The sequence below is a fragment of the Cenococcum geophilum genome (assembly GCF_001692895.1).
Source record: "Cenococcum geophilum 1.58 unplaced genomic scaffold K441scaffold_2, whole genome shotgun sequence".
NCBI lineage: Eukaryota > Fungi > Ascomycota > Dothideomycetes > Gloniales > Gloniaceae > Cenococcum > Cenococcum geophilum.
The window spans coordinates 1,975,808-1,993,135 of NW_027137560.1; the positions used below are offsets into that span (position 1 = coordinate 1,975,808).

Genomic DNA, 17,328 nt, shown 5'->3' on the forward strand with positions numbered 1-17,328 from the left:
GTAGAATAAGAATAGGGTTAGGCTTACATATTAGCTTTAAAGCTATAGCTAGCCCGCTTTTTCTTATTCTTCTTAACTATAATTATAGCAATAAGCCTTATCCTTATTTGGTTATTTAAGTCCTATATAACCGCTAGACTAACTTACTAGTACGGGAGGTACATTATAAAGGCTAGTTTAAAGCTACTAATGCCTACTATTAGGAAAACGGCGTAAAACGCGAGCTGGGTGTTAGGCTTATAATTAATATCCCTAGTACACTTCTATAGCGTATTAAGGACGACAATAATATCTTTAGCTATCACCTTAACCTTTTTAAAGGTCTAATTAACTGTAAGACCAAGCTTGTCTATAAGGCCATTATAGATCTACTAAAAGGGGGGGGGTTAGAATGGATATTTTAACCTTTTTATATACCTACGCAGAGGATCCGTAGAGGGGAATAAGAGAAAAGGAAAGGGAAAGGGGGATAGGGAGGAGGGGCGTAGGGTTCGTTAGTGTAACCGACCTTAAATATCTTAAATATCGGCCCTTACGCACGTTGCTTAGTGTAGTTAATAAACTTTAGTCTCTAGAGAGCCTTATTCTTAGGATCTTGCCGCCTTTTCTCTAGTAGGACTATAGAGTTGGCTTAAGTAATAAGCCCCCTTTAGAACTGCGTAATAAAAGAAGCCGTATTTACTATCTACCTATATTTATACTCTTATAGTCTAAGGACTAGATATCTTTACTCTAAGTTCTTAATATACGCCTAGAGGAATACTTAGTAATAATCCTTAGCCGTTTTAGACGCGAGGTATAGGTTAAGCCAGATACTATCTAGGTCTACTTATAGAATATCCCTAGCCCGCGAAGCCCTACTGCACGCGTCCACGTCGCCGCGGGTGGAAACATCATCAGGAAATCGTTTCTTTTGATGGCCAAGTGCAGAGGCGATGGTAGGGAGCCGTCGCAGCGCGTGCAGCGCGCTGTCGTCGCGGTTCTGTGGTGTTGAGCTTGCGACGCGTACGAAGCATCGTACAAAGCATCGCCCTCAACAACACCAGGAGTCCTACTGCCCCCGCCTGGGGCTCCTGCTCTACCATCTAGGGGGGCCATCAAGGGAAACTGGGATACGAAAACCACCCGATATACGACTACCTGGCTCGCAGCCAGGCCCGAAACTGGCCTTATCATCTAGCCAGTCGACGTGGACGCGTCCTAGTCGTATAACAGGACACCCTTGGGCTTGCACTAGCTCTGAGACCGTAGGGACACGGCGAGGGCGTAGGGAACCTCTTTTTATAAGAACTTGTTAAGGTTAACGCGTCGCAGAATTATACGAAACTTGTTAAGGCCCCAAGGCNACCGCGAAGAACTTGTTAAGGCCCTGCCTAGAGAACTCGTTAAGGCCCCTCTACGAGGGCCTATCTGGTATACGACACCCAGGTGACTCAGAAGAGGGTCTTAATAGGCGTGGTGCGCGCGACCTGGACGACAGACGCGACAGCGACGCGACAGCGACGCGACAGCGATGCGACGGCGACCAGACGGCTCGACGAGGTGGAAACACGGGCAAAGCTCTAGGCAGCGGAAACACAGGCCAGCTTCGACGGCCCCATGGCGTTCGACCTACGGTTGACCTACAGGTGACTCACAGGAGGGTCTTAATAGGCGTAGTGCACACAACCTGCGCGCATATATATGGGGGAGGCTCTAAGGAAACACAGGCCAGTCGTACAAGGACTCGACGGTTAGAGACATAGCCAGCAGCTTATACAAAAGGGGGGACATAAGCTTGGTTAGTAGAATAGGGTAGGGTTAGGTCGCCTGGCACGGGACCTTGTCTATAACCTATTCTGCAAGACACGGTCGGCCTGTCAAGAGGAGCTCTACAGGCAACGCGAAAAACGGGAATTAAAACCTCCCGCGGGGCGTAGTGCGCGAGTAGCCACTGCTAGCTCTGGGACCTTACCCCTTAGCCTAGGCTCTAACCCCTAGTGCACTGGTAGGCAGCAGGATTACGTCCTGGCCGGAGAGACTACTACGTGGCTCGAGAGAACGGATGCGCGTGTCGGTATATCAACAGACGGAACCGTTCGTCTCTAGGGCGGTACGCCAGTGAGATATGCTTAGGAGCAACAGGAGTTACTCAGTCAGGCGGGAGAAGGTTTTGGCTGGGCCTTAACCGTAGAAGGTGTACCTAATATATATTGCAGGATGCAGCCACGGACACGCCCTCGTAGGATTACGCCAAAAAGTAGGCGCGTAAGACGGGAGTTGCGACCCCTAGCAATAGAAATAGCGTTTTAGTCCGTGGCCGGCGGGAAATAATGAAGAGAGTGTAAAACTAGGAGCTATGGAAGGCTCCCAAGCTGTGCGGAAGGCGTACTAACTCTAGGAGGAAAACTCTTATACAGCCTACTGGGGGCGGACTGGTACTAGCCAACCCCATTATAAAGATATCTGTAAGAACTGGTGAGAATCCCGAGGCGATGTGGGCAGCCAACTGCTTGTAGTTGGACTATAGCACTAGAAACTGGGGTAGAGGCCTGAATAAGCAGGCATGTTACCTGAATGCTTATACTGAATTAGCTCTAATCTAATATCTACGTCGTCGTTCGCTCCTCCTGTCGTCTCCTCTCGCTCCGCCCTGCGTCTAATAGGCGAGGTATCATATGGCCCCTAAAACCGCTTCGACCGGTAATGCGCAACCTCCATGCAACAACCTACATAATAGCTACAGCCATCACGTGCCAGACCGAACTCTACTATGCTTCTTCTGCCATCACGCTGCAGACGACTCTCTAAGTCTCGTCCTACGGGATTCACGTCTGCAGACGGCCTGCATCTCCATCCTTCCTGTCTGCCATTACTGCTGACGACCTTCCTCTCACATCTGTCTAGCGGCCATCACGCTGCAGACGGACCCTCCATTAACCTGTCTTACGGCCCTTAACGCTGCAGACTTCCACAACTGTCTACGGCCATCCGCTGCAGACGACTCCCATAAACTGTCTTCTATTCTCGCTGCAGACGAGCCTCCACAACCTGTCTACAGCCCATCGCGCTGCGACGAACCTCACACAACCTCTGTCTACCAGGCCATCGCGCTACAGACGACCTCCACAACCTGTCTACAGCCATCGCGCTGCAGACGACCCTCCACAACCTGTCTACAGCCATCGCGCTGCAGACGACCTCCACAACTGTCTACGCCATCGCGCTGCAGACGACCTCTACCACAACGCCACCACCGCCACAACATACCATACAATACCGCACTATAGGCGTACCGCAGATGCGCAGATAGGGGTGGCTATAGTAGGGGAGGGGAAGGGACCGGCCCGTGTTACTTTAGCAGTTAAATCTAAGGTGTATAGGCGAATTGGTGTTTATACCCTATAACAAGACAACTTCGTGAAAATTTTCCTATGGGAGTGGGTTTATGTAACGAGGTTCGCCCTTATAAAATACCATTAGTAGGTTATTTTTAGGGAGAGTACCTATTAATTACTAATTCCCTACCCATTTTTTAGCAAGGAGAAGAGATAGGGTACAGGATAAAAAGTCACTTTAGGGGTAATTGGTAGCTGCTTCTAAGCTAGCAAGCTATTATAACGCCTCTTATTCTTAAGTGCAAAACTATTTAATAAAAATCTTTCTTTTAGAGCGCTTTTCTACTCTAGGAACGGCAGAATACGGCAGAAATAGATAAAAGAGCTAGATTTCCTTTTCTTGGTGTAAACTGGACCATAGTAAGCAAAATACCAGAACGAAAAAACACCAGTTACTAGAGCTCCCCTAGCATTTTAAAAACGGGCTAGAGTGTCCACTTAGCTACTAGTACATGTTAAGCTGCCTAGGAAGGATTCATGTATATAGAACTATAGCGCCATAGCCTAGAGGCTGCATGCGCAGTATTGTACGTAGTATAATACAACGGATATAAAAAAAAAAAAAAAAAAAGAATATCCCTAATAAATCTATATAGAGAGGCGCGTAGGTTAGTAAGGAGAAGGCGGCTAGAAATAAAAAGAGAGGTAGAGAAGAAAAGGGTAGTAGGAGACGTTAGACGGATAGGTAAGGGCGTACTTACTTACGATCTCTAGACTACTATAGTACGATTATAACGGTGGCCTATTACGTCTATAATCACTAGGCGGTTATCTAGCGGCTAGGAGGTATATAATTTTAAGGCTAATAAGGCCCTCTACCTCCGTAACTCCAGGTTATTAGAAAAGCAGCGCTTAGCTTTAAAGGGCCCTATATTTACCTCCTCTAGTAAATATGGATTAATAAGGAATATAGGGACGGATATAGGGACGGATATAGGGATGGATGTAGAGACCGTTATAGAACGGCTGTTACCGTATTATGCGGTACTTATCGCTACTAAAGGGAAGCTGTCTTTAGGGTATAGAAGAATAGAAGTAGCGAGGGATAGACGCGGACGGAGGGATTAAAAGGATAGTAGGTGGGCTAACTAGTTAAAAATCACAATAGCAAATAAGCAAAAGGAGCGGTTAGAATTTAAGGTTAGAGATAGAGAAGGAGATAAGACTACTAAAGACTATAGTAGAACGGCGGGCGAAGGATATATATATCTCTATTTATCTTAGGGGGGGCCTAAAATAGGACCCCTAGCGGTTAAACTAGGCGTTAAGGGCAGTATAGTATGGGAAAGATAGGCCTATATTTTTATAGTGGGCTAAGAATATAGAGGAGGTAGAAGGAAGAAGGCGGCACGGCATAGGTGTATAATTAGGAGCGCTTGCGTAGAGGTTAAGAGGGGGGAAAAGGAAAAGAAGGGAGGAGCGAGCAAGAAAGAGAGGCGGTAAGGTTAAAAAACTAAATGGCGTTTTTAATAGAGGCGCGGAACTTTAAAAAGAACAAAAGATAGGGTTAGAAAAAGAAAATAAATTACTAAATAAAACGGTTAGTTTTCTATAAGGGCTATAGAAAAACGTGGATTCCGAGGGGTGGCTTAGTAGAATGTTTACGGCTCCACAGACGGATTTGCTTAAAGCCCTATATAGAGCTCTAAAGCTCTACTAACACGCAGCGCTAATATACTGGGAAGGTTCTACAATCGCCCGTACGAACGCCCATATAATTAATCGATTAATTGCCTATACAATCGTTTCTACAAACGTCTCTGCATTTGATCGCCCGTACAAACGTCTGCACGTCTGCACAGCTACACGTCTATACGCCTGCACGTGGCTCTGCACGAAGCTCTGCACGAAGCTCTGCACGTGGCTCTGCACGAAGCTCTGCACGAAGCTCTGCACGAAGCTCTGCACGAAGCTCTGCACGAAGCTCTGCACGAAGCTCTGCACGAAGCTCTGCTAAAGTTCTACACGAAGCTCTGCTAAAGTTCTACACGAAGCTCTACACGAAGCTCTGCACGAAGCTCTGCATTAAGCTCTGCATTAAGCTCTGCATTAAGCTCTACACGAAGTTCTACTAAGGCTCTGCACGAGGCTCTGCCCCCTAGTAGTAGCAGAGACACTCCAGGCCAAGGGAGGATATTTTCAAGAAAGGACCCAACTATAGTACCTACTAGGTGTTGCAATAGCTTTAAGTAGTAGATGTCTACATATCTATATAGTTTTATTAATATTAGTAGACTATTTAATAAGATATAATACGTGCTTAGGCTTTTAATAACGCGTTTTTTAACTTTAATGAAATTAATATTAGGACTAAGCAATAGCCGTATTATAAAATTTATATTATTTAGAAGCCCTAAATCTTAAAAATAATATATAAACTTTTAGTAATAATAACGCGTTATGTGAATAAATGAATTAGATATCCGCAATCTCCGTTTTATGGATTTTACTTAGGATTTTAACAAATCTCGCCAAACCCTCTCAGACGTGATTTTGCAATTCGGAAGACGGCGTAGGTTATTCCGATGCTAGCTAAAAAAAATCGCGTCTGAGCTCGCTGAGGTAAAGCTGAAAGGCCCGATTTGGGCAAGCAAGCAAGCTAAATGAGCCCCAGCTTGCTTGCTTGCTTGCCCGCTTGATAGGAAATATATATATAAAATTTTGGGTTGAGAGTTGAATCTGATGATATATTTTTGAATGTAAATACTGTAAACAAACACCGTTTATTCATTTTTCCGTGCCGAGCGTATATATGCTTCGCACATGTACTTTCACGTGACGCGTCACGTGCAACAGCACGTGCCTCTCGCATCCTTTTAGAGCCTCCCTTGGAGCCTCCGTCGAAGCCTCTGTTGAAGCCTCCGTCGAAGCCGTCCTTAACACCACACTAAGCCTCGTAATAACTATCTGCACCGTATTATTACTATAAGTTATAGCTATAAAGGAGCTTTAAGGTAACTCCAGCCTTAATTTTATATACACTAAATATTTCTACACAAAATCAATCAAGCGGCCAAGCAAGCAAGCAAGCCGAACGATTTAACCCAAACAAGCCAAGCAAGCAAGCTCAAGGTGTCAAAAATTGCAAGCCAGCAAGCTGAGGCCTCTCAGCTTGGCTTGCTTGCTTATTACCAACTCTGTCCGCAGAGCTCTTGTAAGCTTTATATCTATATAATATTACTTACCCTTAGGATATTTAGATAAAAGTGATACCATTTTAAAGCGCTTTATAAGCTCTATAAATCTATACTAATAGAAAATTTATTTATTTAATATTGGGAGGTGCATTACAAGTGTAAGCATATTAAGGGGATTTTGCCAAGACTATCCGGAGACTATCCGGATAGTCTCCGGATACTATCAGCTGATAGGCCTATTATCCGAGAGGCCTATCCGGCCTAACGTCTTAGCCACCCAGACGAGACAGCCACCCACCCGAGACAGTGCACGGGCCTCCTACGAAAATCAAAATCAAAACATTAAAATACTCCTTGACTACACTACCACTATGTCCTCTACTACCCCCCAATTGCTGTCGCTTGACCAAGAAGATTGAATGCAAATTGTTCTTTAATTATTAGAAGCCAATCCTAATTAATCTGGCCGTTTGCTTGCCCAAATATACGGTCTATCGCCTTTTTCTGTTTACCATCGTTGTAACGGCCGCTAGTTAAGCAAGGAGTATCACTAAAAGCTTTAAAAGCTCTCAGTTATTAAGGAGGACTCCCTAGTTAAATGGATTAATATAATGGGAGCCTGGGGTTGGCTACCTCGAATTTAATACCTTAAATCTATAGCTAAAAGTATCCTTACTGTAAAGAAGCGTCCTCTAGAGCTTGGCTAATACTAGTATAAAAACTTCCTTACCTAACACCCAGAGCTTAAAGCTCAATTCGCCCGAGGCCTTAATTAAAAGCGAAAGGATGCTAAGGATCCAGAGATTATTAAAGAGTGGTTTAATCTCTATAAAGCTACTATTACCAAGTACGCAATTCCCCTAGGCGATTAATATAATATAGATAAGAAAGGAATTGCAATGGGGTTAGGCGATAAGGTTAAGGTGCTTGTTCCTTAATTAGAGGCTTAAGCCTTTATTACAGAGCCGGGCAATCGCGATTGGGTGTCTATTATTGAGTGCATATCAGGAAGTCAATCAGGAGGTCAATCAGGAGGTCAATCAGGAGGTCAACCAGGAGGTCAATCAGGAGGTCGATCAGGAGGTCAATCAGGAGGTCAACCAAGAGGTCAACCAGGAGGTCAATCAGGAGGTCAATCAGGAGGTCAATCAGGAGGTCGATCAGGAGGTCAATCAGGAGGTCGATCAGGAGGTCAATCAGGAGGTCAATCAGGAGGTCAACCAGGAGGTCAATCAGGAGGTCGATCAGGAGGTCAATCAGGAGGTCAATCAGGAGGTCAACCAGGAGGTCAATCAGGAGGTCAACCAGGAGGTCAATCAGGAGGTCAATCAGGAGGTCAATCAGGAGGTCAACCAGGAGGTCAATCAGGAAGTCAATTAGGAGGTCAATATCGATTACCTCCCTACCTTATCTTTTAGGGGAAGCAAATGCAACGATCTTGGATATCACCTGGACTTGATCGCGAGACAGTAATTTAAGTAAGCGATTCGGGCTGGACAAATTCGGACATCGCAGTTAATTAGTTAAAACACTTTAACCAATATACAGAGCCACGCCTTTAAGGAATCTATTGCTTATTAATTCTTAATGGACACGAGAGCTATATATTAATGCAGTTTGTTAAGTATTGCGAGGCTTATAAGATTATCCCTCTCTATCTACCACCTCATTCAACACACCTACTTTAACCCCTTAATATTGGTATATTTAGCCCCTTATTAAAAGCCTATTAAAAGCACCTCTACGACTTCGCCTTCTATGGAGCTGTTAATATTACTAAGCTTAAGTTCCTTAAGTATTACTAAGCTGCATAAGACGAAGCTATATTACTAACTAATATAGTAAGCGTATGGCGGGCAACTGGCCTTCTACCGTTCAATCCTTCAATTGTTTTAGAAAAGATTCGGCTAACAACTCCTTCCTGTATAAGCTTTACAGACAAGAATGGCTATAAATTTAATATACCCGTGTCTCTTTCCGTAGAGGAGAGACTTACTAAGATATTTAGGCAGCTCTTGTAAGGTATATTACCCCTACGTTCTTAAGCTATGCATAATATTCAGTAGTTTATATTAAGTACGGTAGCTAATAATATAATCCTCAAGCGAACAAATCAGGAGCTTCTTAAAAGATAGAAGAAGGAGCGTTATAGCAAGATAAAAGCCGCCTATGGGAAGGCACGAGTTTTATTAGTAGCAGAGGTATAAAAGAAGAACAATAAAAAGCTTTAAAAGGAGCAGGAAGAGAAGAGGGTAAAGGAAAGAAAGGCTGCATTATAGGGGGTTATTACCTTTACAAAGAAGGTTTGGAAGGAACTACCAATGGATTATAGTGTATTTATATAATAGGGTTGATTTAGGTTGATTTTAGGGTTGATTTTGATGTTAATTTGATTTTGATTTTCGTAGGAGGCCCGTGCACTGTCTCGGGTGGGTGGCTGTCTCGTCTGGGTGGCTAAGACGTTATCCTCCGCAGGTCTGAACATCAAAAATATAGACGATTTGGTTGGTTCGCTTACCAGAGCGCCTATATCGACGGCACATGGGATATCTTACCACTCCTTACGGACAACGACATTAGAGAGAGAACACGCAGAAGCAAACCCTAAATTTCCAGGCCTACCTTTGCAAGATCTTGAAATTTTATGCGGGCTGCTTCGTTCTTCTTAGCGTCGAAGACACTTTCTGTCAACCGATAAAATACGTCCTATTTGGCTTCGCCAGAAGGACCAGTCTTTTTGGGCCAATTGGGCGTTCGACACTTTCTCCAGCGGTTGGCACAGCTGCTATAGGGCTCAGGATGTACGCAGCACAAAGTATCAGGATCGCAGAGAACCAAACTGGCATGCTGATTTTACATCCGCAGCCACTGGATGTATGCAGAGTCGTTCTGATATGAGACGATGGGGGAAAAGTTCGGGGTACTTGACCCAGAGAGTGAGTGACCTCTCTTAGACGCTTGTGGCCGCAGCGATGGCCCTCAGGATAAATTTCAGTACAACTGCAGAGAAGAGAATTGGAAGCGCTGCAATTTTAGATATACAGTAATACGGCTTGGTAGAAAGCCGGGCTGTCCATGCGGGCATATTTCCGAATCTATGGCCAAGAAATTCTGCGCTTAGAGTCTCAAGGGTTACCCTCGTCTTCGAAGGCAAGCAAGGCTGCAGGGTGGACGATTACAGTGGAGTGCATTGCGTTAGTTACAAGCTGTAGCCAACCAGGACAATTCTCCAGGGCCACCAAAACGGTTTTTGCGTGCAGCCACAGCCGTTCGCTACAATTACTATATACAAGTTGGTGGCCATTAAGCGAAATTGGATTTGAAGCTCGACAAAGGGGGGGAAGCTGGCCGTGCACCGAGCTGTAGAGCAGCAGCAGCAAGCCTGGACCGGAGTCAATTCAGCAATTACCACGAAGGCAGCTGGAGTTATAGCATCACCACGTGTATGCCACGTTTATTATTCCGTGGTATGATACGGAAAGCCTTTGGCTAGACTGTGGGAGCTCATAAAAAACTTCGGAATGGCACTGGCTTTCAGTCATGCGGAAGCCATAGCCCCGCATGACATATTCCACCGGCATGGGCTGTAAAATTCATCGAGCTCTGTCCATACCTCCACAACATCACGTCTACACCAAAGTTCATCTTTCACTATTTCTGTGGTACTCTCGTTTGACAATTCAAGTGGCTCAATTACAAGCCGCCGAGATTTTCCAGTCCCTGCATGCTTCTTGGTTTGCAGCCTGTTGCGCCACGCGTCGCGCTCACAATCTGCACGATGCCGCCTAGTCCTTCGGTTGTAATAATCGTTAGGTAGGTCATAGCAGCAATCGAAAGTTACATCACAGCTATTTTCTGTCTATAGGAGCTTGCTAACTTGTCGTTACACAGACATGGAGCTCGACTTGATGCAGCTGACAAGACTTGGCACCTCACATCCCCAACTCCCTACGACCCACCTTTGACTTATGGTGGTTGGACTCAATCGAAAGCCCTCGGTACCCGGATAGCGAGCTTGCTGCATGCTAGAGGAGAATCAGCTGACGATGGCGTGGAGGCGAACGGAACAAATAATGCTGTGGATGACCTTGATTTTGGACCTCTCGATGGACCCACCGAGTTGAAAAACCCTACGAAAGCCCATCGTACTACAAAGCGAAAGCACAAGATCATAATACACTCGTCACCTTACCTACGGTGTGTGCAGACTTCAATCGCTATCAGTGCTGGTATTGCCCAATTCCAGCCCAGTCAAGATTCTGCTGGGAAAAGAAGCAATTCTCCTAGAGGCAGAATGGGAACAAACCTTCGATCTGGATCTCCGAGGCCCCGCGCAGCGGAGTCTACCTCCCCAGCGTTGACCTCTATCCTAGAGCTAGAGGACCACCCTACCCTAAATGTCTTCCGCAAGTCGTTGAGAAGAAAGGCACTTGAGAAGACGACGTTGCGAATAGATGCTTTCCTCGGAGAATGGCTCTCACCTGACTATTTCGAGGATATCACACCTCCGCCGAACTCTACAATGATGGTAGCTGGGGCGAAGGCAGACCTGCTCCGGCGTGGAGAGTACGTGGAGGTCCAACAAAATGTCAACACCAACAAAGGTCATTTTCCTGGAGGGTGGGTGAAGGGAAATGGTTTATACACAACACAAAACAAACCAATTCAAACGGAAGATGGCGCTCTAACAGACCTGGGAAGTCTAGCCCAAGTTTTGCCTCTTCACAACCGGTCTAGTAGCCAGGGAAGTGCAGGTAATGTTGGCAATAGAGCGAGCCATAGAGGCGCCCAATCAATATCTACTTCCAACAAAGTAGCTAGCAACATCTATGATCCACCGGTACCTTCCTACGCCGTGTCGACTGCCGATCCAATCCCTCGTGGCTACGTAGCCCATGCGCGAGATGCTTGTGTCGATGCTGATTATCAATGGGATAGTATGCGAGCACCTCAGGAGTGGGGTGATGGAGGCGAGTACGGCGACGAGTGGAGTACAATGCACAAGCGTTTCCGAAAAGGCCTTGCTGGCATGATGGCTTGGTATAACGAGCATGGTTGTGGAGGTCCACAGGATAAGATTCACGAAGCTATTGGCGCTAGTTCTGAAGATGACCATGAAGACGACGGAGATCTCGTTCTTATTCTGGTTACCCATGGCGCTGGCTGTAATGCGCTTTTGGGTGCTATTTCTAATCAACCAGTATTGCTCGATGTTGGTATGGCTTCGCTGTCAATGGCTGTCAGAAAAGAGAGTGGAATAAATAAGTCTCCTTCACCGCCCTTACCCTCAACGCGAAGATCATCAGTCATGGACATGGGAATGTCTGAGGAGTACGAAATGAAGATTCTGGCTTCATTGGATCATCTCCGCCCAGGTGTCGACCCCGCGAAATTATCGCAAACCCCTTCCCCAGCTCTCTTGGCCAATCCCTCTGAGTATCGCCGCCGATACAACTCCAGTACTGGAACAAATAGCCCTATCGATTCCCCATTCACCCTTCCCGAACCGATACGAGGGGTCAATAGCGCTCTTGGTAGTATTCGACGTAGCTCGACGTCTGGCTCATCGACCTCAAGCAGACTGTTCTCATCAAGTACCATCCAAAATGCTACTACGATGGGCTTGTGGAGCAAAGCTCTATCTAATGTAGATGGATCGTCTGAAGTATCTGGTAGCCCGGGCAATGATTTAGTTTTGAATTTTGGAGATGTTAAACCAAGCACTCCTCTAGCAAAGACTGTTTCAAAAGGATCGGAGAATGATGAAGTAGCTCCTCTTCCCCAATCGTTGGGCAAGCCGACCACTCACCACGGACTTTGGGGACCCGCTCCGTCGGGAGCTCGAAACGAGCGAGAACGGGGCCCAAAGCGGAGATGGACTATCAGCGAGCGAGATGCTTAGAGGTCAAATTGTATGGCCGCAAGGGAGGTAGGGGATTTTTGGTGTTTTGGTCCACTCTTCTCAATATAGCATGGGCAATGACAAATTGCAACATGCCATCACAGCGTTTATGATACTAGCGAGGAGCATATTTTAAGCATATTTACCTAGGAGCGATCATAACAAAAGACTAGCATTATACCCTTTCGAAGCCCTCGATGATAGGTAGCTTGCTTCTATGAAGAATCTTTAATGATTGATTGGTTTTTAGCACGCGAGTTGATCTATCCTCAACTCGCTAAAATTGTGAAATGGATATCTCGTCTAGCCTACCCTAACCGCGATTCACAAAATCTCTCAATTTTAGCCTATTTGCGATTTACCGGTGGTTATGTGCCAAGGACGCTGGTGTGACCTTAGGACCACTTCACCTCAGTTGTGAACGGCCATTATCTCCTCTCCTTTGCCCTATCAGACTCTACAAATATCTCTTTTGACTGAGATAAATGGATTCTAAGCAGTCTAGTGCCGAGGAAATCATTGTTCACTCGAGCGATAATGCCAGCGCTCCACCGGACCTTCGCTTTCTCCACTACAACGACGTCTACCATGTCGACGCCTCATCTGCAGAACCCGTTGGTGGACTCTCACGTTTCCAGACCCTTTGTAACTTCTACAGAGACGATAGAAGATTCAAAGATCAACCCGGGCTCCTTACCTTCTTCTCAGGCGATGCGTTCAATCCGTGCTTAGAGAGTAGTGTGACCAAAGGTCCGTGACGTCTCCGCTCTCCTGGCCCAGGCCCTTTCGTACAAGTCCGCAAATAAGCTAGAGTACCCTATACAATATCGAACAATGATTTTGACTTCAAGGAGGCAGTCATATGGTCCCGGTCCTCAATGGCATTGGGACGGACGCCGCATGTGTCGGGGTGGGCTTGATTCCTGTCATTCCTATAAGCATGAATTAGACTCTGGCTGACTGCTGGACCTATCTACAATAGAACCATGACCTCGACTTTGGTGTACGTCAGTTTAGGCACCTTACCTCCCAATGCACGTTTCCATGGCTATTAGCCAATATTCTTGATCCTGCCCTTGGCGAGAACGAGCCGCTTGGAAATGCAAAGAAGACGGCTATCTTGACATCTTCAAATGGGATAAAAGTGGGAGTTATTGGACTAGGCGAAAGGGAATGGCTAGGAACAATCAACTCTCTCCCTCCCAATTTAATATACAAATCGGTATCCGCTACTGCGCGGGAGCTCATCCCTGGGTTGCGGGACCAAGGTGCAGAAATCATTGTGGCTTTAACGCACCAGAGAGAGCCAAACGATAACAAGTTAGCTGAGCTAACAGAGGAGGGGCTGATTGACATTGTACTAGGCGGGCATGACCATTATTACTCCCACAGCTTCATTAATGGCAAGCATATCTTGCGCTCAGGCTCGGATTTCAAACAATTAAGCTATATTGAGGTCCGAAGGAAGACAGGTGGAATCGGGAAGTGGGACTTTAACATTATTCGAAGGGATGTGGTTTCAAGCATACCTCAAGACCCGCAAACAGTGGAGCTAGTAGAGACACTTACGAGGGCATTGAATAGTAGGCTTGAGAAGCCCATAGGTACCGATTTCGGATATCCATCCGCTGCTTCAGTAGCAACTTCCATCTAATTATTGCTTCTAGGATACACTGCAACTCCTCTGGATGCACGCTTCACCACAGTTAGACTCCGAGAATCTAACCTGGGTAACTTCGTTTGCGACCTAATGCGTTTCTATTACCAGACGGATTGCTGCATTATGGCAGCAGGAACAATTCGTGGTGATCAAATCTATCCACCTGGTGTACTGAGACTGAAAGATCTTATGAATTGTTTTCCATTCGAGGATCCTGTTGTAGTTATCAAAGTCACAGGCAAGGCCATCCTGGAGGCTTTAGAGAATGGCGTTAGCAGCTATCCAGCTCTAGAGGGTATGTGCGGACTAGTTTAGGTCATCGAAAAGCTCATAAGGAAGTGACCGGTACCTGGGTTGACTCGGTTTTGATTAGGACGCTTCCCCCAGGTTTCAAACATCAAATTTCAAGTCGACTACTCCCTCAAACCCGGATCTCGTATACTCTCCACCAGGATTAACAACGAGCCCCTCAATCTAGAAAGAGAATACGTCCTTGCGACGCGTGGGTACATGGCTAGAGGCAAAGGTAATTTTTTTTTCTTAGTACTTTCGCATTTAAAACATTCTCCTCGAATATCGTATATCAAACCTTCCGAATGTTTTTCTTAAAAAAACTAACATTACACGCCCACCACTTAGACGGCTATACATCGCTGCTCATCCAAGAAGAAGGTGGCACGGCGACTGAGCTTGTCTCTGAAGAAAATGGTGTGCTCATCTCTACCATTCTCCGGCAATACTTCATGTCCGTCAAAGTGCTCGGGAAATGGAAGATGTGGGACCCAAGCCTAGGCCGTTACTGGGGCACCGTCCATCAAGAGCTTCAACAAGTCCACCCAATCCTCGAGCCGCAGGCTCCAAACACGAAGGCCGTGGAAGCGTTCCGCGCTGCCGCAGCCAAGGATTCCACAAAGCGAGGCCATGCAGGGTCACATCACGGTGGCGGGAGAATGACGCCCGGAGGCATGCGGCCTGAGGGTGCAGAAACGCCACTAAACGAGTCGGAGTCAGAGTTCGAGGAGGATGGATCAGCAGGCGCTAAATCGGATGTAAAGCCAGTGCCTATGGCGGTTAGCCAACGCGAGCGCGAGCTCGTTATTATGCGCAAGGTAATGCGCAAGTGGTGGCGGTTAGCGGGTCTCCCTGGCCACCCAAGCCTGTGCGATGAATTAGGTGAGGGTGAGTTTATGGTTAATTGGACTAAGGTGAGTGCGGTTTTCAGAGCCCTTGGTGCTCCATTCAAAGAAGTGTAATTTTTACTAACAGTTCAGCAGGCTATCGCCCCTAGGCTTGAAGGCCGAATTAAGGAGATTAAGTCTAGTAGTGCAAGTACACGAAAGAAGTGAAAGTTTCGGTCATAGTGTTCCTTTGAATCAAAGACTGGATTTTTATAGAACATGGCCCTCTAAGTTAGCATGGCATTTAGCGAAAAAAAATTATGGCGACGGAAGATATAGCTAGACTTGTTGGAAACTCAGCGAGACATCCTATTGGATGATAGGCATGGTTGTCTAATGATTCCGTGAAACGTTCACGAACACGTGCGTTCCCAAAAGCGACTCTGTCACATGTATAAAGAGGAAACTATCTTCGTGAACAGCTCTTTAACAGCTCTGGCTGCAGTAATCAGGGCATGTGAGAGATGTGCTACTACCGTGACACTATGTGCTTAAAGGCCACGGTAAAATCCTCCCCTTGATCTCCTTTGGTCGTTCACTTTCGACAATAGTACTTCAACATTTCTTAACAATTTCTCCTTGTAATGGCTGATTAAGTGACGTCAGGATGCATCTTAAGAATCGAAGACAAGGGCAAGGAAGCTTAGCGTACTTAGATATATAGCTGTGTGAAAGAATAATGCATCCATGAAACCCTTTCTCCTGTTCCTTCAAGTACATGTCTTGCTAACCTTTTCATAAGGTGAGAAAGGCTGGTTTTAGTTTACCTGTATAGCGAACAGGGTTGTCGATGATATTTTTATTCATTGCTTTATAACGATATATTCATTCATAAGGAGTGATAATGATTGAATATTTTGCCAGCCCTTATAAATGAATATTCATAAAATTATGAATATATATAGAGACTTGGGGTAGTAAATATTAAGCCGTCGGAGTGCTTAAAGTCGTGGGTAAAAGGGCGAGTTGTGTGAGGCTAGAGGGGAGAGCTACTGGTGAATGTTTAGGGGGGTAGAGGGGGGGGGGGGGAGGCCTCTAGGGAGACATCGGCCCTATCGACTTAGTACCCCCCACTATTCCAAGACTAGTGATACCGCCTATATCTAAAATATCGCGATTATTCATTCATATCGTGATATTTTGGTCGGCTTATGAATTGAATGCGATATTGGGCCTATTTATTCATTCATTCATCATCGACAACCCTGATAGCGAAGATGCTCGATGACTAGTGGGTTGACGTGCAAATAATTATGCTTAATATTAAAGTCTTCGACCTTGCTAACAGATGATAGAGGCTCTTCGGTGAGTTAACCTGGACATTTTCCCAATCCCTTGACGGTCTTATTCATCTCCATCGGAGCTGGAGCCATCGCTCACTTATTCGTCTTGCAGGGGACAATGCATACATTGGTGTGTTTGCAATGGCAGCACAGATGTGGTCGATTAAGGTTCGTGGGCGCTGGATGGCGCGCGGCGTGGCCTCGATCATTGCCAGTGCTGTAATCACCAGCTTTGCGCTCTTAACGCTGCCAGCCATCGGGACGGCGCCATTGTACGAGCTCGACAGCGAATAGTGTTCCACAATGCTAGACTCTTTACCACAAGGTATAGGCTCCGGCGTGGGTGACTGCTCTAAGTACAAAACGATCACACAGACCCTTGTCGGTTTCGCATGCGCGAATAGCAGTGTACCACAAATCGATGGTTCGCAAGGAAATGCCTCAGGTTGTTGACTACGCATTTGAGGAGTGGTTCTCCTAATGATCCAATGGGTCAAGTGGTTCGTGGCAAACTCAAGGTGGGGAGCAAGATGAGAGCAATCTTGTTACTTGGATATCCTGAAGACCCAAACACGCCGCCTTACGTCCGGGAATCGTACCAGATCGATACTCCTGGGCTAGGGCGCTGAGTGGCCCAGATCGATAGTGGCGAGCGCACGGAACGCTTGGGTATTTTGGAGAATCCGACGACTCTTTCATTTTATTTTTCTAAAATAATTGTGGTCAACGCAAACCCACCGCGCCGTTCGGGGCCGTAAGGTACTAGGATTGATTTCGAGGGTCCATCATAG

At 46.2% G+C, this 17,328-nt stretch overlaps 2 protein-coding genes across 2 annotated transcripts; both read left to right on the forward strand.

The window, feature by feature from the left end:
• The first annotated feature begins 9,915 nt into the window (after window positions 1–9,915).
• K441DRAFT_625823 (uncharacterized protein) lies at window positions 9,916–12,616 on the forward strand. The gene is made up of 2 exons (XM_067646114.1): window positions 9,916–10,327; window positions 10,406–12,616. The coding sequence occupies exons 1-2, from the start codon at window positions 10,239–10,241 to the stop codon at window positions 12,414–12,416; spliced, it is 2,100 nt and encodes a 699-aa protein (XP_067509799.1). The 5' UTR covers window positions 9,916–10,238; the 3' UTR covers window positions 12,417–12,616.
• A 222-nt stretch (window positions 12,617–12,838) lies between these two features.
• On the forward strand, window positions 12,839–15,770 carry K441DRAFT_600765 (5'-nucleotidase). The gene is made up of 7 exons (XM_067645207.1): window positions 12,839–13,166; window positions 13,271–13,326; window positions 13,399–14,020; window positions 14,084–14,371; window positions 14,450–14,602; window positions 14,716–15,281; window positions 15,351–15,770. The coding sequence occupies exons 1-7, from the start codon at window positions 12,902–12,904 to the stop codon at window positions 15,420–15,422; spliced, it is 2,022 nt and encodes a 673-aa protein (XP_067509800.1). The 5' UTR covers window positions 12,839–12,901; the 3' UTR covers window positions 15,423–15,770.
• Window positions 15,771–17,328: the final 1,558 nt, after the last annotated feature.